The 20,129-nt window shown below is 32.0% G+C and overlaps 1 protein-coding gene and 3 long non-coding RNA genes across 10 annotated transcripts in view; 2 read left to right on the top strand and 2 right to left on the bottom strand.

Moving 5' to 3' along the window:
- The window catches only part of Scgdelta (sarcoglycan delta), a 178,227-nt gene that overhangs the window by 85,480 nt on the left and 72,618 nt on the right, over positions 1-20,129 (bottom strand). For 3 of the 5 annotated variants that reach the window (XM_069049979.1, XM_069049981.1, XM_069049980.1), the window contains one exon: positions 18,066-18,421. The exons of 1 other annotated variant lie outside the window; for it this stretch is intronic. In XM_069049979.1, the coding sequence (XP_068906080.1) occupies positions 18,066-18,239 (174 nt within the window). In that variant the 5' untranslated portion in view covers positions 18,240-18,421. Of the gene's footprint in view, positions 1-15,937; positions 16,023-18,065; positions 18,422-20,129 lie in introns of those variants that run through there. One more of the 5 variants, XM_069049982.1, reaches the window with a different exon arrangement.
- LOC138132531 (uncharacterized) lies at positions 1,047-3,211 on the top strand. Its single transcript, XR_011160098.1, has 2 exons — positions 1,047-1,621; positions 1,679-3,211. It is a non-coding gene; the product is annotated as an uncharacterized lncRNA (long non-coding RNA).
- Positions 4,085-6,274, bottom strand: LOC138132530 (uncharacterized). The gene is made up of 2 exons (XR_011160097.1): positions 4,932-6,274; positions 4,085-4,879 (listed from the first exon to the last, which is right to left on the bottom strand). It is a non-coding gene; the product is annotated as an uncharacterized lncRNA (long non-coding RNA).
- Positions 6,331-12,048, top strand: LOC138132529 (uncharacterized). Of its 3 annotated transcripts, XR_011160096.1 has the most exons (4): positions 6,331-9,103; positions 9,158-11,376; positions 11,433-11,501; positions 11,596-12,047. It is a non-coding gene; the product is annotated as an uncharacterized lncRNA (long non-coding RNA). The 3 variants fall into 3 exon arrangements; XR_011160095.1 differs by having other exon boundaries at positions 6,332-9,103; positions 11,433-12,048; XR_011160094.1 differs by having other exon boundaries at positions 6,332-9,103; positions 9,158-11,501.

The raw sequence follows: 20,129 nt of genomic DNA, 5'->3' as shown, positions 1-20,129 counted from the left end.
CACTTAGAGCAAACAAAAAACATATATCAGATAATCCTTGTAAAATATTCAAAGTAAATGCATTATGTGTGGAGTGTAATATTGTATCTGGTGCGTATCGCAATGGTAAAGAAGTGCATGTTATTCATGAATTTTTTCCTTGTGTACCTCCTGGATACAAAATAATAGAAACACCTTCTAGTGTTATTTATCTACCAGTTAACACTAAACAAATAGATGAGATAACAATTAAAATAACTGATCAAGATGGAAATATTGTCAATTTTAGAGGAGAAGTGCTAACAGTAAGGTTGCATTTGCGTAAAGTAAAATAGCGATCCTGCAATGGGAATAGTGTTTAATGTTAATAGTAAAATTGGTGCAGCATACAAGGGTAAAAATATAAATATCTCAAAAACAAATAAAATTTCTAGTCGAGTGAAAAACGTGAAAGTGTTAACTACAGCAAACCGTTTGTTTTTAAAATCTTTAGGATTTCGAGTAAAAGTATAAATTTAGCAAAATGAATTTTGAAATTCTGAATGTTCAGGAACCACCGTTGTTTGATATGACAATTGCTTATGCTGAAAAACGTACTCATCCACCTTATGCATCTAGTTCTTTTAATAACAATGATGAAATTAGAATTCCAATACAACAACAAGACATATACACTTTACCTTGGTACAGTACGTTACATGTTCAAGGAAAAGTAAAAGTGTATGGTAAAGATAATGCTGTTTTACCACCTTCAAGCGTTGAATTTGTTAACATGGGAATTTTATTTTTGTTTAATGAAATACGTTATGAAATATCAGGAGATTCCATTGATACTGTTAGAAATCCGGGAATTGCGTCTATTTTAAAAGGATATGCAACATACAACGAATCACAAAGTAAGGCTCTTCAAAACAGTGGTTGGTTTCCCAAAGAACAATCTACTATTATTGATGGAGTGAGTGGTAGTTTTGATGTTATAATTCCACTTCACATGGTTTTGGGTTTGTGTGAAGACTTTAAAAAAGTTTTGGTAAATGCTCGACAAGAATTAGTACTACGTCGCGGTAGTGATGATTAGAGAGCGGATTTCTAGTTTTTATGCTTTTTGTGGGGGTTATAAGTAGCTCAATACTTTTTGAGATGTGTAACAGACTTAAAATTTTGAGTCATTTGAGCCCTATTTTGTTATGCTTTTTTTGCTTTTTTTGCAGTTTTATGCATATTAAAATGTATATGCTTATTTACTGCCTTTTTCCTTATTTATAGGTATTTTTTCATTCTTTACTTATTAGAATTTTTATTGTTTTAACACGGAAAACATTCCGTTGCCGCAAGAAATGAAAAAAATTAATTTCTCGTTTGTCGTTGATGAAATGTGGTGGCAGCCAGGTTTATAGGAACTCATCTCTCACTTTGTTGTTGCGAAAAACCGGTTTAACACGATAACACTAGGCGAATTATTTGCTCCATATTTACCGATTCCCTCGTATTCCTTCTTAGAGTGCAGGTCATTGTTTCATTTCATTTAAAATTTAATTCAAAAATGCCAAAACCAAAATCTACGCCTGATGAGTGGATAAAAAATTTTCCAGAATTTATAATTGAAAATAATAAAATATTTTGTCGAGTTTGCGTTAAAACCGTAAGTATTTTTTGTGTAGTTACCTAATTCTCTAGTATTCAGAAAATATTATTTTAGATTCAAAGCGAAAAAAAATATAATGTTATTCAACATATGAAAAGCAACACTCATGTTGAACGAAGAAAAAAATTCGAGATTTCAAAATTTAAACAACAAACTCTACAAGAATCTGTTGCAAGCACATCACGGCAAAACGAACAATTTCAGTTTAACTTCGACTTATGTAGGATGATGGTTCAGTCCAATATACCATTCAAAAAGTTAGATAAAGGCCCATTTCAACAGTTTCTACAAACCCATTGCAATAGACACGTTCCGGCTGAGAGCACTCTTCGTAAAAATTATTTAGAGCCAGTATTTCGAGAAGTGTGTAACAAAATTAAACAACGCATCGGAAGTAACTACATGTGGTTTGCAGTCGATGAAACAACAGACAGTTGTGGAAGGTACGTGGCAAGTTTAATTCTCGGTATTTTAAAGGAAGATATTCCTACTAAAGGATATGTTGTCAGTTGCAAAGAATTGTCCAAAACAAACAGTAATTCGATTACCAGATTTGTTAATGAAAGTCTTACGTCTTTTTTTCTTCCAAATGCCGTACCAACGGACAAAATTTTGCTAATGATTTCGGATGCCGCTGCATACATGATTAAAGCTGGAACAAACTTAAAAATATTTTACGAAAAATTAATTCACTGTACATGTGTTGCGCACGGACTAAACAGAATAGCTGAAACTATACGATTAGAATTTCCTGTGGTAAATAAGTTAATTTCAAATGGTAAAAAAATTTTTGTTAAAGCCCCACTAAGAGTGCAATATTTTAAGGAAACATTTCCAACCATACCTTTACCACCAGAACCAATTTTGACCAGATGGGGAACTTGGTTAGAGGCCGCATTTTATTATAGTCAATATATTAATCAATTTGAAGAAGTAGTTACCGAATTTGTCGACGCTCCGTCGCAGTCAATAAGAAACTGCATAGATATTTTCAAAAATAAAGAGTTGCGACAGAATTTAGCTTTTCTAAAAAGTAATTATGAATTTGTATGTGAGACTATAACAAAACTAGAAAAACAAGGTGTTCCATTGGTTGACTCAGTGAATATGGTTCAAAAATTTAAAGAAGAAACTAACTCTGTGAGAGGAGCAGTTGGGCGTGTCGTATCTGAGAAACTCGACAATGTTTTAAACAAAAACACAGGTTTTGGTATTTTGTGTGACATAGCGCGAGTTTTACAAGGCGAATATGTGGAAAACTTAAACATCGATTCTACAATTATCCCCAAATTCAAATTTGCGCCAACTACAAGTGTAGATGTGGAGCGCAGTTTCTCCAACTTTAAAAATATATTGAATGATCGACGAAGAAATCTTACAATTAATCATTTAGAACAACTCCTTATCATTCATTGTTTCAAAGAAGAAGATTGAAGTTCAAGTAGTGTTTTCTAACCATAAGGAGTTGTTTTTTGTTGTATAAGCAATACAAAAATGTTATATTTTCATTTTTAGGAATTGTGTTTTATTATCTTGTTTTTATGCTTTTTAATGCTTTTTTGTTTAAAATAAAACTTTTTTATTCAGTATGTTATGCTTATTTAAGCGCTTAATTTTTATTTTTTTGTGCATATAAATCCGCTCTCTAGTGATGATAGTAATGCATTTTTGCTTGATGATGATTTAGATAAGACAGTAAAATTGTCTTTAGAAAAAATATCATGGAGAGTTCCTCATATTACAACAACAATAAAAGAACAATTAAAATTATTGGATATTGTTAAAAGTGCAAAAGAATTGTACATTCCTTTTCGAAGTCGAGAATTACATGAATATCCAGTTTTACCTCAAACACAAAAACATACATGGGCTATTAAATCTGCTATAGAAAAACCTCAATATGTAATGTTTGCATTACAAACAGATCGAAAAAATCAACTTACTAAAAACTGTAGTCGTTTTGATCATTGTTATTTAAGAAATATTAAAGTTTTCCTTAATGATACACATTATCCATATGACAATTTAAATATAAATTTTGTTAACAATCAATATGCTCTCTTATATGAAATGTTTACTAATTTTCAAAATTCTTTTCTTTACAAAGAAAGTGAACCTATTTTTACTCCAAAAGAGTTTAAAGATATTGCACCAATTGCAGTGATTGATTGTTCTAAACAAAACGAAGAATTAAAAAGAAGTGCAGTGGATATTAGAATAGAATTTGAAACAAGTGTAAATATACCTGATAAAACAACTGCTTATTGTTTAATTTTGCATGATAGAATAGCTAAATATATACCAATTAAAAACATAATATCTTTAGTTAGATAGGTTATAAGTAGGTACCCATGTATTTATTTATTTATTTAGTTATTGTTATTATTACTTAGGTAGTATTTAAGATAAATAGTTGTAGCACCTTAATTATGTAAGAAAATTTATAAATAAAAGACAAAAAAATATGAAAAGTGTTTTATTGAATAGATGATAATAATGTTAACAGAGTCAAAGTTTCTTTATAATCCTGGAGCTTTGTTGATGGCCATCTCGCTGAGTCTGGACCGCAAGTCCAACCTAGCTGAGCCTCTGGATCGCTGTTTCCTTTGAATATGTTTTCCTTTACCCATTGTAATATTTGGGAGTGTTTAACATTTTCATGAGGCTTAAATCTATATAAAACATCTTTATTTAATTTCAACGACAAAATCGCTATCTGAAGCTTTTTGTAGTCAGCTATGTATGAAACATTACATACAAATTGATCAATGCATGATACAACAGTTTGATGGTTTTGCAAAATATTCAACAATGGAAATTCCTTTGTGCAAATGTTTTGCAAATTGTGGTTGGACAATAACTCTAACAGATAATAAATATGTGATACATTTTTCTCTAAACCATGAGCAGTTAACAAGGCATATAATTTCGAATAAGAAAGCAAACTTACATTTTCTTTCCTACAGATATCTACAAATGTGTGTACATACTTATCTAAAAATTTTCTTTTCTGTAACAGTTTTACAAATATTTCAACATTAGCATTTTTTATGTAAAGAGACATTTTTGGAAAAATTTCACTTGGAATAATAAAGTCTTCTCGGTTCATCAGAGTAAAAAGTTTAAGTTTCGTTTGATGAGTGTCTTCATACAGGATCAGGTTATTTAAATGTTTCATATAAATTTTCTGTAGAGCATCTTGGGCTTCGATTTTGATTTGTAACAAAAGATCCATCTTGGAAACACTGGTTAGCACTGCAACAACAATAAAATAAAATTATTTGTGTTGCTAGTTTGTATGCAGTACCTCATTTTGTAGTTGATATCCCTTCCATTATTTACTTATGTACACATATGTACTTTACTCATAATTAATATTTTCTTCTTCTTTTTCTCTGTTAGGTGTCGCTTGATACATATAGCCCCAAGGCTTAGTGTCAGTTGTATCAAAATTAAGAATACGTTTATCATCAAATGGACTTAAGACAATTTTTTTCTGTTTGATAGATGATACCTTGTGGTTTTTAGATCTTATTAACTTTTGCACTTTTTCTAAAATTGTTTGATCGAACAAACAATTTTTATAATCATTAAATGTGATGGCTTTTATTGAAGATTTTGTAGATCCTTTTGATTTTTTAACTAAATACTCTTTTGATTTATCGTCATCTACAGTGTAAGCATACATTTTTGATCTTAAACCAACAAATTCTAACATAATTTTACCATTGTTTTCATCTTTCATAAGGCCGGGTACTTTTTTGTTTCTTTGTATAATGTTATAAATATTGTTAGTTTCATAATCTGAGGTATCAAAAAGATGAAAATCTTTTTTAATATATTCATATATGTCATAAACTTTAAATTCATAGATTAAACTGTCAGTATCGGTATAAAGTAATTTTGCAGAGTTTTGGAAGGTTTTAATAACATAGTTGTAATGAAAATGATATAAGAAAGTTTTCGAAATATCTAAGATACTAAAACCAACGTATATTGGTTTATTCAGATAAACTTCTAATTTATTCATTTCAACAACAACAATATTTTCATCAAAAATAATGGAGCTATGAAAATTAGGTCTTGAAATTAATGCGCGTAGTCCCCAGCGTCCTCCATCCCATTTCGTTACCAATCGAATGTCTCTATGTTTTCTAACATTCTCCATACATTTACCATAAATAGCATTAATCATTAATTTATAGAAATCTTTTTCAAAATCATTTTTAGACTGTTGCCTGAGTTTGGTATTTAAGTCAATATATTGTTTAAGCCATGGTGATTGTTTGAATTTTAAAACTTTGTGAACTTTAGTTAATTTCATTCCCAGGTCTAAATACATTTTCAAATTTCTATAATGAATAATATAATTTTTTTTTGGAAATAATGTTAAAAGCAGTTTTTTAATTTTGGATGTAGAATTTGGTGGCACCATATGTTCAGGCGCCAATGGTAAATCGCTATGCATATCATGTATGCAAATGGGATAATCTAAATCACATTCAAGTATGTAACCAATTTGAGAAGTATTGGAGGTATATAATATTTGTTGAATGTTAAAATTTTCTAAAAACTCAAATTCACCATATGGCAAATATTCTGACATTGCTGCACCATATAAATTATTCACATCAAAATACATTAAGTACTTGCTGTCTAAATTTTGTATAAAATTTTCTCTCATATATTTATTATTTGCTGTTGCATATCTATTTGAACACTGTGATACACCACCTCTTATTCCTTTTTCTATAAATAATATTTGATCAATATCCATCAAACGTTCTAATGTTATATTTGTGGTTTTGAGCATAGCATCAAATGTAAGTCCGGGAGTAGTAAAGTAATGTAAAGGATCTAAATCATATGTTTTTTTGCATGTATCACGAAAAGCTTCAAAAACATCTGCAAGTAAAAGAACATCAGTCTTTAAATACAAATCAGCATACTCTCCTATTGTTTTAATATGAAAGCAGTCCCAAACTTTTTTAGCATGATAATAGTCGCTGTCACTAATAGGTTCCTCAGTAAGTTCACTGTAAAATGCTTCTTTACAAGGTAAAACGGTTTCCTCTAAACGTTCAAATGAATCAATGTAATCATAAGGAAATATACCTTTTTTTGTTAATAACAAGAATTCTTCTTCGGTATTACAAAATAATTTTGTTATAGATTTTTGTTCGTTTTGTAAATTTGATGAAAGTTTTCCTAGAGCTTGAGACATAAAACGAAAAGAATCAACAAATCGTAAAGATACATTTGTGCCTGCAACATATTTAGTAAAAGAAATGTATTTTTCTTTATTTATAGGTAGCAATTTGATTGTTCCTTGAAACTGTGTTGATAGTTCTTTAATTATAAAATGAGCATCATATCCACTCAAGTTGTGAAAAACAACAGGAATGTAATGAGCATCTTTATAATTTAAGTTACAAGCTTGATGCGCTAAACCACGAAATTCTCCTGTTTGATGATTATGATCTCGTACTTTCATTTGGTTTGGTTGAAATGTTTGTTTGCAGATGTGACAATTGTCATTTGTTGTTGTTGTTGTTGTTGTTGTTGTTATTGTTGTCATTGGTAAAATTATTTTAAGCTGTTCATCACAAAACTGTGAAATTTCTTCCAACTCTTTAACAAACCACTGAATGCAATCTTTACCACGATAAATATTAAATTTAGAGAATGAATCGTTATAAGAGCATTTTAGATAATAGGCTACACTAAATGCAACATGATTTTGATATATTTTAGAATTAGATTTGGTAGAGTAATTATTGTCTGATGCCTTTTCTAAAATACTTTCTAAATCTGCGTATATAACAAAGGGAACTTTTTCTTTATAAGAATGATTTTCAAACTGCAAAAATTTCTTTGTTTCATCAGGTAATTTGACACAACATTGATTTGACTTTAGGCAATAACGCAAATGATTTTGGAGTAGATTGTCAGTGGTAAAAGAATTTAAACATCTCTCACAAACAAAACATTTATTATTATGATTTGATAATTGTTTAGATAACAAACGAGATAAATTTTTAATCCACACAAAGTGATAAAGTAAGGACTTTTTAGAAGCAAAAGACAAATTTGGTTTAGTATTAATTGGCAACATTAATAAATTGATAACTTTAATATCAGCTTTATGTGTTTGTGAACTTAAAGAACAAGGCAAAATTTTTGAACGCTCAAAATAATATAAGTTAATGGCAAGATTGTTATGTTTTTCAAACTTTCTAACATCTTTAATTGTAATTGGAAACTGGATATTTTGATATTTTAACACATCTTTAAAATGTGGATAAGAAGAAATTCTATTAGCGTTTTTCTTTGCAGGATACAAAGCAGATACAACTGACCATAAAAAACAAAAATTATCATCATTTTCAACATTAATTACTGCATGTTTTTTTTTAATAAAATTTGGTACAGTTACAAACGTTGAAAAACCTATCTTTAATGGATCATACCTGTTAATATTTACTTTAAGCCCTATAACTTCATGAAGAGCCCATCCAGAATCCTTTTCTGCAAACTCTTCTAATTCATTCATTAATTTATCGGTAACGTTTTCTTTGTACCACCGTTTTAAATTAGTTGAAGTGTCAATTGGAACATTTTTTGTGCAAAAGCTTTTTATGTCAATTTCACCAGTTTGAGGTTTTATGAAATAAGCGGAGAAAATAACATTCACTTTTATCATAGACTCCTTTAAGATTTTTTTAATTTTAATTGAAAAACACTTAAAAGCTTTATTGAAAAAAATTAAAGGGTCTTTTATATTTAATGTTGATATAAAACCAGTACGAATTCTTCCATTAAAAGCTGATTCAATATTTTCCCATTTTACATTAGAGCAATTTCGATTTAAATTAGTTGAAAGTTTTCCTCCCGTTTTCAAAATTAAATTTTGTTTAAGTTTTTTTAATTTTAAACGATAATATTTTAAATATGATAAACTAGATTCTAAAGAATGAAGTGACTCTAAAACATTATTTTTATGCAATTTGTTTTTTATTGCTTTATTAACAATTTTGATTGTATTATTTATATGAATTTGAAATTTATTTAACTCATCTATAGTTTTTAATTTTGAGAAATATTCACGTACCACTTTTAAGACTCTTTTACATAAACGTGTGACGGTTTCCATTGAAGTTTAATAAAGAAGCTGCACAAACAATGTCAATATTCAAAAAAAGATTCTTATTTATAGTGAAATAAAAAGAATAAAATAATGGTGATAACATGTTAATTACCTAAAGTAAAAATAAATTGGGATATATTTTGCCGAAGATAAGCAAAATGTTTCTTTCTTTAAAAGTTGGTGGGAGACAAAAAGAGGGATGTAACAAGAGTGGGGACATTGAAATAAATATAGCAGTAATTGGCTTAGTTTTATACACTTTGATAATTGTCAACTTGCGAGTACTACAACCATGAATTTCCAAAATTTTGATAGTTACAATAATCAAAATGGTAAGTTTTTTTTTTTAATATAAAACTGTATTTCATATATTTATTATTTTAAAGGAATTGTTCAATGTCCCTACAACCCCTTCCATAAATGCTTGGAGCATCGTTTGTCGATCCACATGTACAAGGCTCATCGTGAGGAGTACATGAAAGACATGGACCGCAAGTGGAAAGAGGGTGCTGCGGAACGGCAAAGATTATGGGAAGAAATGAAGAAGAGACCAAAAATTGTCATCCCTCAAGTAAATTACACTCCCGATGATGAAAATTGGGATGATTGCGATGAAAATAATGTATTTGAGAATAAATAAATAAATGTTTATACTTTTATCTTTGTTATTATTATTAAATAACCATATAACACCCCTATTTAAAAAAAAAAAAAAAAAAAAAAAAGAGTCCTGACTTTTCAATCCAGCTATGAGACATATCTTAAGAGAACCTACATCAGTAACAAAGTTTAACCCCCGTTTTTGGTCGGGCGGAAATGACTTTAATTTTATACTTTTTGGCACTTAAAACATTTTTATTTTTTAAAATGTTTATGATGGTTGGATTTAGAAAAATTCATGTTTTTAAATTGTTACTTTTTGAATTTTTTTTCTTTAAAAAGTGATGTTTTTTTACCAAAAAAAGGCACTTAAAAACATTTTAAAATTTTTAAAATTAAATCCTTGAATTCTCCATAAAAAATGCTACTTGTGGTTTTAATTTCAAATTTTTATCTCAAAATTAAATTAATTTAAGCTAAGGGTAGTTTTTTTAAATGTTGTCAGAACCATATCGAGTTGCATATCAAACTTCATCGCTTAAACTCACAAATTTAAATAAAAACTCAAATTCAAAAAATATTGAACGGTGTAGAAAATACAAAATGATCAACCCTAAAAAAATTTTGATTTAAATAAATCGATTTTCCATTTCTTTGCGCATGTTTTTTTACATAGATCATTTTTCAATAAAACGAATAGTTTTTGAGATAAACGCTATTAAACTTTTACAATTTTACTCTTTAATTGTAATTTGAGCTTATGCACGTGAATCAATCAACTTTTAGTTTTTACCATTCGATTTATAACAACTTTTTGCAACTTTTTTTCCTCTATTATTTTGGGCTCCAACGTACCGTTTACGAAATAAAGTTTCAAAAAATTTTCTTTAAAATATAATTTGAGGTTATTTTTATGATTCTATTAACTTCAATTTTGTTTCATTTAATTTCAATCGTCTATATGCAGCTTTTTTTCCTTTATTATTTTTGATCTTAAACCACCCTTTCAAATATATTTGCTGTTTGAATTTATATTGTAAATGTAATTTTGTATAGTGAAAAATTACAAATACATATTACGAATAAAAATCAAGAAAAAATTAAAGGATTGTTTGTTTTTAATATTTTATTCATGACATTTATAAATATTACATTGGTTGAAACTTAATTAAAAATTAAAGTTATTTGTTGATTAACAGACAGCATGTCCCAGTTCCTTACTATTTTTAAATATCGTTTACATGAAAATATGCAGACGATTAATCCTAAAATTATTAAAAGCCAACAAAACCAGCTGTAGTCTTTTAATATCCAGTCTGTTGAATATTGAATCAAAAACGTCCACTTTGATATTGATAATCCAAATCCTGATAGAGCACCAAATTTTGCTGCAAGTTTGTGCCAAAATGTTATCACCAATAAATATCCAATCCAATTGAAAATGTACACAGCCATAAAAGCAAAATAAAAATCAAAATTATTTCCTAATAAACTTTTGCCAATATCGGCATTTAATTCATTTTCAATTGTAAACATTTTATGTTGTCCTGTGTTAATTGGCACATTTTTCTTTCCTTCAATCTCTTCATTTAAGGGTGCATTCATCTTCTTTGGTGCAACTTTTATTGGGGGTTGGTCACATTCAAAATAAATACAAAAGAAATCATTCTGTAATGGCTCTGTACGTCTGTGGGCGGTAACATAAAAAATTATGCTACAAATGAGTAATTAACGTTCTCTCCCACTGTTCATCTAGGCGTTATCACATAAGACGTTTCATTCGTTCACTCTTAGCCCCCACCCATTTAGAGGTAGACTTAAACGACCAAGGCACATGCAGAAAAATTGTGGGGGTTTTTTGTAAACTTTGCATTTTTTTATTATATAAATCATGATTCTTGTTTATTTCAATTACTAGTTTTCATTTGTTCAATTGTTGGTAATTTCACGAAAAAAAAAAATGTCTACTCAAAAAGTGAACATCCTTCAAAATAAAGTTATTAAGGTATGTATTTTTTAATTATTATTAAATTAATAACTAATAATAAAATTTATCAACAGCCTATGGAGGATGAGGAAACTAACTTTAGTCTACCTTCATTGATTGATTCCGAATCATTGTTGCAAGAGGTAATTTTTTTATTCAAATTTTTCCGATTATTGATAAGTTTATATTTATTAAAATTGTAATTTTTATTAATAATAGAAACTTAATTATTTTCAGATTGGATTTATGGAACACGTGGACGACAATGAGGAAGCGGAGGCCTTTACCACCCAGCCGCCAACTAGGGGTAAAGGCAAGGGCAAGGGCAAGGGTAAAACAATTACAACACCTCCAGAGGCGTCTCCATGTTCCTCGACTTCCTCATTTTATATGGAGGATGAAAAATCTTCAGTTGATCAAATTCAACAAGAATTTGAAACTAAAGTTAAGCATATGTACCAGGATATTATAAAAATTAATAAAAAAATTGACATAAAAATTCAAAAAATTAATAAATATTTAGTGGTAAAGCAACAATTAGTTAGGAAAAAAAAACAAAATTTAGTAGAATTAGAAAAATTAGAAAAAATAGTAGATAAAATGTGTTTTAGTGTATAGTTTTATGTATAAATAAAAAATATACTTAAAAAATAAATTTGTTTTATTTTACATTGTTTGTAACCTAAAGTACAGAGAATTTTCAATTAAAAATTATTATTAAAATATAAAAAAAATCAAACAACAGAACCGGATAATGTGTCTCCTATTTCATGTGATGTTTTGTTGTCATCGCTTTTTATTTCACCCAATACAGCCGGATGCTGTAGCTCTTATTTAACACAGTGTTTTGTTGACATCTTTCTTTATTTTTTGTTTCATTAATAGATTATTTAACACAGGATCGATAATTTTCCTTAATTCACTAATTCGTTTTTGAAACCTTAATCTATCTCTAGCATACATTTCCCAGGCTGATTTTCGAAAGTCATCAGTGTCATCTAAATTATGAATAATAACTTTATCACTAAATTTAACTTTCTTCATTATTGATTGTTTTTTCTATTGTGATTATAGCTCTTGTCATTTAATTAAGATAAAATAATCAAATTTTACGTATCTAATTAATATTTTATTCCCCACTCATAAACAAACAAAACACCACATATTCACTTTTATAAAAGTTTATTTATATTTTAACACTTTGAATTTTTTTATTAATTTCATACATTGCAATTAAATGTTTTAAGTTTTTTATTGACTGTATATGTGACAATAATAACAAATTTTTCTTCTTATTCACTACTTTCAGATCTTGAACAAATTTCTTCTGATTTTTCATTGTTGTCACCTTTATTCTTCAATGAAAGATATATTTGTTGTTTTGCCAACGTTCCCCCGACTAATCATAAAAATTGTTTTTCCGTCTCTTAACTCCTGGTTGAGAGTTGTAATGGCCTCTTCAGTGAATTGCGATGTAAAACGCTGGGGTAAGGATGTTTTAAAATCCCCACAATCAACCACAACTTGTTTACCAAACTGTGAATCCTCTTTACTAAACCGATTAACTTGAAATTTTTTATTAACTTCCAGCTGGCTTGATTTTACAAACGGCACGAAAAAAGTTGCTTCATTAACACTTTGCAAAAATGAACTCATATTAAAAGTCTTTAGCAAAATATTCTTACTGTTGATATTAAACTGATATCAAACGATAAATCTTCCTTAATTAATACTCCATATCCCCTCCTTGTTAACAAAATAACGCCCACTATTTCTTACGCAATACCCTACCCTCAAACAAAACACATTTCCAAGTCACAAACAATGCAAATTTTTTATCTTTTATTAGAATTCAACAATTAGATTGAAAATATTTTTTATGATTTACTTACTATAAAATGCAATGCACGCACAGAGATATGAAACTCCATTACCTACCTCAATGTTATGTACATGAACACATACACACAACACCTGTTTGGAAAAATATATGTCACGCAAAATATGTAATGATCAGATAATTTACTCTGAATCAAAAACTATGTTTTGACTAAACTACAAACGCAAATTAAAACTAGCGTTTTGATCGCGACATGACTGATACAGTTGAAGGTCACGCAAAACACATGAGTCTAAAACGCGATTTTTGAGTGAGCCAGAACCAGCACTATATAACTACTTAAGTGCGGTTTGACCCCACGTCCCGGAAATAATCAAGTGATCTGTTGCATTCTCATAATTAAACTAATCAATGGTCGAGGTCGGACCTCAATTTGAGAAACGTCGACAATGTCCACGTCCAACCAGGTCCGATACTTCGCACCACCGAACGATCCAATTCCTGGCGCTGATAAATATTCGCCTCCGTGACGATTCACCGTGCGCGAGCGACGAACCCTGGCGCCATCTCTCGTCTCGACCTAATGAAAAAAGAATTCCACGGCTAATTTGTTTTCTTCGGGGTGCGCCGCCATAAAACGTTGCCTCCGTCCTCCTCCAGATTGCCGGGACATTTATTCAGGTAGTTACGCAACAACGTAATGTTCTTTTCGTTTATTGCCATTTTTATTATGTATACACGAACGCCGGATTAATAAAACGGGTTGTTGCGTTTCCCGAGCCAGGTTTGCTTCTTTACGCGTTAAAATCTAATATTTCTTTATGACAGGGGCGGCGCGCGCCCCTCCGCTCCCCCTCTTGGCGGAGAAAAATTCCGGTTTCCGGTTCGTAATTGCGCACCAGCGGCTCAGGTGGTGATATTTCTGGTAATCTTATACTTTCTATTGGTGTTCCGCGTCTGATTTGTTCGGCTGGCGAGATTTTATATTTGCGTTTATACACCACAATAATGTCGCAGATGTTCCACGACGAGCGGATGGGGTGAGGTCAGAGACGAACAATTGGGGGAATTCAGATAAGGGGGCAATCGGGCTTTGCGACGTGTCGAATTAGTGGATCGCGATCCGAAATTCGGAGACAATGAAAATGCGAAACGACGACGCAAAATTTTTCGACAAAGCAATTTTCGAAAGCGCTTCCTAGATCGAAGAATACGGAAGATAGTCCGGGGGGTTGTTTTTCGCGACTGTTCAAAAATTAATTTTTATCTCGAGTTCTCGGTTGAAATTTCGATTTTCGAGATCCGGCCGGCATAAACAAATTTTCCCGCCGACGCTGTCCATGAATAAATTACATTTGTACATTAATTCCACGACAACACAAATATTTACAAGCCAGACGCGCGCGTGTGTGTGTGCGAGTGCGGCCGCTCATATTGGTAATGCCTTTTAAATGGTGCTTTTTGCCGGAATAAAAACTTCGACTACATTAAAAGAAAATTAAGCTGGTTCCGGAGCACGACGCGGAAAAATTATCTGATTTCGAGTATGCAACAAATTAGACGTCGGGACCGTCTGAATATTTCACCGTTATTAGAGGAACGTCGAAATTAAGGACAAAACGGGAACCCGGCGCAAGGATCGTAAATATTTCAGACCATATCCGACGATTTTTTGATGTTTTATTCAGGTACGCACGGAAATCGTGGTCAGACGAGGTATTTTCTTAAACGCGAGCTGTTTTTGTCCGGTGATGAAACACGAATGAAACCAGTCGAAAATAACAGATTTTTTTGGGCCAGTCGTTTTACTGCTCCAAATGGAAAAATATTACGTCGAGTCCGGCGATCAATGCGTTTTGTTTAACGGTGCAGTAATTATGAAATTTTCATTTCGTGCGGAAGATAATATATCATCATCAACTGCAGAGCAATTGGCCGTTGAAAATATTTCTGTTGATTTAACAACAAAATTCGTTAGCGCCGGGGTCATATTTGTACCGTTGTGTTCAAAAGTAATAAGCGGATCCCCGTGGAAATTTTATTTTCCCCGTTAATTATGGACTTTGTGTATTACTGCACGGGATGGACGAGGTGGAATCACCGACAAATGCACAATTCAAGATCACGTTTCTGAACTGTTCCGTCCAGAAAAGCTACATAAAGTGATTCGACGTAAAACAGCCCCACATAAAACAATACAAATAAAAAATTCGTAAATTCTTAAGTCAGCTTCAAAATGCTTTCTTTGCATCTCTAATTTTCTTATCTAGAAACTTTTATTTCCTTCGTGGGATTCTAAGTACTAATTCAAACTTCAATCGATAATTCTAAATCTAAAATTCAACAGTTAAAGTTTCAAACTCTATCTCGCAATCAAGCAAGTTTAGTTGGGCAAAAACTGTACCATTTTAATTAACTTTTAATCTTAGACTTACGAATGCTCCTTACAATTTCTGTATGTCTGAGACCTTGGCCTTTAGACGGTTATTCCAGCTCTCGAAGATAATTCAACTCTGTTAATATCAATTAGTGGGTGATGAAAGTAAGAAAGAAATTAGTGGTCACAAAAAATCTCTTTGTGAAAGATTTAGACTCGAGCAACTGGCTTATATTATTAAAAAACACGTTATTTTATCTGATTTACACTAATCTGCAAGAAAAACTGCAGGAAGAATGCGTTTTATCATAGGAAAACAATCAGTCATAAAAACATAACCTCAAATGTGAATATAACCTTACGTAATAACGGAGCATTTCCATCTTGGAACGAAACACGAATTTTTAAATGTTTCACTTAAACACGCAATTCATTAATAATCTAGATTCAACAGATAATATTACAGACACAGTTTTAACTTTTTAAAAACAATTTAAATGTCAACTAAAATTTCACAATTTTAACAAAGTTGCCAACTGGATCAAAACAAGCAAATTTCTAGGCCGCCTCTGCTGGTGGTTTCTCACTTTCATTTTTGCATAAAACATGAAATGATCACGGGCCAGGTCAGGTCAAGTCTGCTAAATTTTGAATTTTTTAAGAGAACATTGAAAGAATTTTTCGGGAATTTGACTCAATATGGAAGTTGTGCGAGGTTAACGCCATATTTTTTGCACCGTTGGCAACACCAATGACATTTTTACTGACTTTTTTGGAATTGAGTAACATTTTCGTTTCTCCTCTCTCTTATCGGTTAATTGATACTGAAACGGCTTTATTTAAATTTTATCGACGAAATATTTATTCTGTTATACCACTGCAGGATTATTACAAATGTTTATCACGTGGTGGTGTGCTGCTATTAATGTGATTATTTGGTTGCCTAAAAACAAGGGGTTTATACATAATTTAAATTAAAGTAATAAAGATGCAACAAGTTTTATTTGTCCAATCGATTAACATTCTATTAAAAATGACAAACGGTTACAAATGGTACAAAACAAACGTACGCAGCGTTCTCAAAGACAATCTTGTTACTGACGTTTGTGGCTTGTGCTCCAGTCATTGCCTTATATCGTCAACAAATTCTGAACGTCTTTCAGTTGATATTTCTTTATTTACACGTCCAGTTTGGACAAATCGATTAATTACAAGTCTAATATGGGTCACCAAAGACGTTTCCCAGATTTGAGCAGGGGATATTTCATAAGGAATTAATTCTTGCAAGGCGACACCGAGTAACTCCACCCATTAGTGTTGAATGTTTTATTGGGAAAATAAGACATGACCAAAAATATACTCAGTTTTAGGGCATCAAGCAGTTTCATTGTTGCCAAACTAACAAAGTGTATTTCGGTGTAAACAAAATGTTTATTTCTCACTACCGTAACTAATGTCCTGCGCGCAGCAGTGTCTGCAAAAATCTCTTTTCCTGGCGTAACTAACTCAGAACACTTTGAAAAATGATAAACCGTGAAAACTGCAGTAACAAGTGTAATACATTTCTTCGGTAAAGCAAATTCCTTCCTGCTAGTAATCACGAATAAACTAAAGACTTTTTGATTTTTTTGAAAATCGAAACTTGGACACTGAACTGCATTTTCCGTGCATTCTATGTTGTAATTTTATCAAAGACGCCTCCTTTATTGCAGAATGGAAAAATGCATCCTCCTTTAAAGTATCGTCAGCATTTTATTCCTTTTTGCTAAGCCCTCCTTAACAAGGTATTTGACGGGGAGGCGGTGTCAGATTTTGTTCACTTCTTGTAAACACACCGACAAACTCAAACTGTTTGACACAACAAGGGACATTGCGCAGTAAAGTAACATGTCTTTGTACATATAAAGATATATTACATGCAGGATATTTCTTAAATTCATTTATAATTGATAAAAGTAAATATTAATCTTTAAACTTGTATAGATCAGTACTAGATAATTTAGATTTAACTACTCGTCAAAATTATTCATGTCTGTCTAAATATAAAACAATCTATCAATTATTCAGAGCTAACCACAAATTACACAAACGACGCAAACTTTAATGTCCGAAACATTCATATTTAAAATGACATTATCTCGGGCTTTTAAAAGCGAGTAAAATTACAAATTAAATTTCTGCATTTCTAAATTCGTTATATTTTTGTTAATTCATTCCAACGTTTTAAACCGAAAATTTGCAACTCGAATTCCACTTCGTGCGATATTCTGCGATTTAGCATTCATTTCCCGAGATTGAAAAATTTGAAATTTCATTTTTCGATTCCGAGATGTTCAACTCGAAGGAAATTTAATGATCGCGACAACTCCATTTGGCCGCGCACAATTAAACGAAAAACGAAAACAGAATGGTGCATCCCTTGCACCTTGCACTCCAACTGTTGCGCCGCGTCCACCCCGCACCTCACGAATCGAAAATTTTCAAACTTACTTGCGTGTTGGCAACCGAAGACGAGGCCTGAGACCAGCTGCGGCGCTCCTCCGAGTTGACCGACGGCGCCGGGCTGGTGGGATAGAAGAGGACGTGCTTCTCCCCGGTGGAGGGCTGTTGGTATATCTGTGTCCTGCCGACACCGTTGAGGTGCAGCTCCTCCTCGACCGGCATCGCTCAGGTTTATCCGGCAACTGTGTTAAAGTACGCTTCGCGACATCGCGCCTTCGAAGACGACGCCGGCGACGCTCCCCACAACGTCCGCGTCGGACTGATCGCGTTTCACGTGAGCGTCGGCTCGTGCACGGGGGCGACGCAGGCGCCAAATTAACCAGTAAAAAGACGTTTTACCATTGCTGGAAAAAAAGAGCACACCGTCGGTAATTATTCATTGCTGACTTGTAATTAACCTGATTTATGGCGGTGTTATTACCGACTTCCGCCCCCTCGCGGTCACTCGATACGACGCGACGATCGTCGCAATTAGCACCGGGGATGGACGGATGGACGTGTGAAGGACCGGGGGGCGGCAGGACTACAATCTTATCCTGCCGTTGCACTCTCCCACGTAGGATTAGGGAGCGGTATCGGCTTACCGGGGAAGACTCCAGAAAGCCTTCTTTGCAACGATTCTTTGTCTCTGAAGGAATAGTTAATTGCGCCGAAGAAACGCGGGTTATATTATGTAATGAAGAAGGTTGATGTATTGGTGATGAGATCGTCGATGAACGTCGCCGAACCACTTTCGTGAACACTATTAAATATTCAAAACACTTAAAAGGGATGCTTTCAGATCATTCCCCGAATATTCTATTACTGTACATTCAAACATCCTAATTAAGCGATAGAGTGCTTGCATAATTAAATCACGTGCATGTATTTAATTGGACGAGATGAAGATTTTCGATACCGCCGCCGACCACCCCCGATGGTCAAAAGTCAACTGGCGACACCGATCGACACGGAAATCCACCTGAAATACTTGTACTTGTCTCACGAGAAATGTCTTATTTTAAATGATAACCATAGAAGTAAAACATAAATCTTGGCACGCAACACGAGCATTAAACTACAAATGTATTTCTTGTCAATCCGTCTCACTTCTGTCTGTCTTTCACGATGATAAACTGTAAACTAAACGAGACCAATTTTTTATGAGGAATTTAAATTACCGTCGCAATACCCAGCAGTGGTGTTATTTTTTCATAATTCACAACAATGGTTCTTTGCTGAATAAATGACGTTTGATATCTATGGTTTGACAGGTGGTGAAGTTACGGCACAGATACAGGTTATTTTGGACGGTCCTTGCAACATAGAGGGTTAAAATCCAGGTGAAAATTAGAAAGTTATAACGGCAATACTATAACAGGAGTATTTTTTTAAACCTTTGTTGCCTTTTTTGCTGATTATCACATTTTGCCTGATTTTTCCTTCCTTCAGTTTTTTCTTTCCTTGCTCTCCGTGTAACAATTTTTTTCATCATTCTTATATCGGACAGTTTATTCTTATATTTATTTTTTAAATAATTTTTCTCTTTAATTTCCTTTACTTTGTCACTTAGTTTTCCACTTGTTACTTTGTCGGTTTAATTTCTATAGTCAGTCTTCGTTCTGGTAAGCTCTTTCTTGGATTTGTTTAATTTTCATTGATTGAACTTATTTAACTATCATTTGTTTTACCATCCTTTTTATTCTATCTGCTCCGCCCACTAAAATTGACCAATCAGAATCAAAGCCAGATTCAATCTGTATAACATTTCATCACATTTGCCACGTAAAAAAGTTAAGGTTAGAATTTTGCTGTCAAGTCCACAATTATTGTTTTAGGTTCTAAAAAATAAAATGTCATTAAGACAATTCGAATGTCAGAAATTTTTACTGTGTAAATCAGATCGTCTTAACAACCTATTTGATTGGTAACTAAGAAAATGAAATGGACGGGGCAGATAAAATGTTACGTTGTCTTTAGTATAGAAATAGGTAAAATTTCCGATTTAACCGTGCTTGATATTTTGCAAAATGATCAAAATCTTTTCCTTCAAACTGAAATAAAATGGTAGAT

Source organism: Tenebrio molitor, chromosome 6 (genome assembly GCF_963966145.1).
Source record: "Tenebrio molitor chromosome 6, icTenMoli1.1, whole genome shotgun sequence".
NCBI classification, from domain to species: Eukaryota; Metazoa; Arthropoda; class Insecta; order Coleoptera; family Tenebrionidae; genus Tenebrio; species Tenebrio molitor.
The sequence above is the reverse complement of the archived record's forward strand: the minus strand, read 5'-3'. Positions and strand labels throughout refer to the sequence as shown.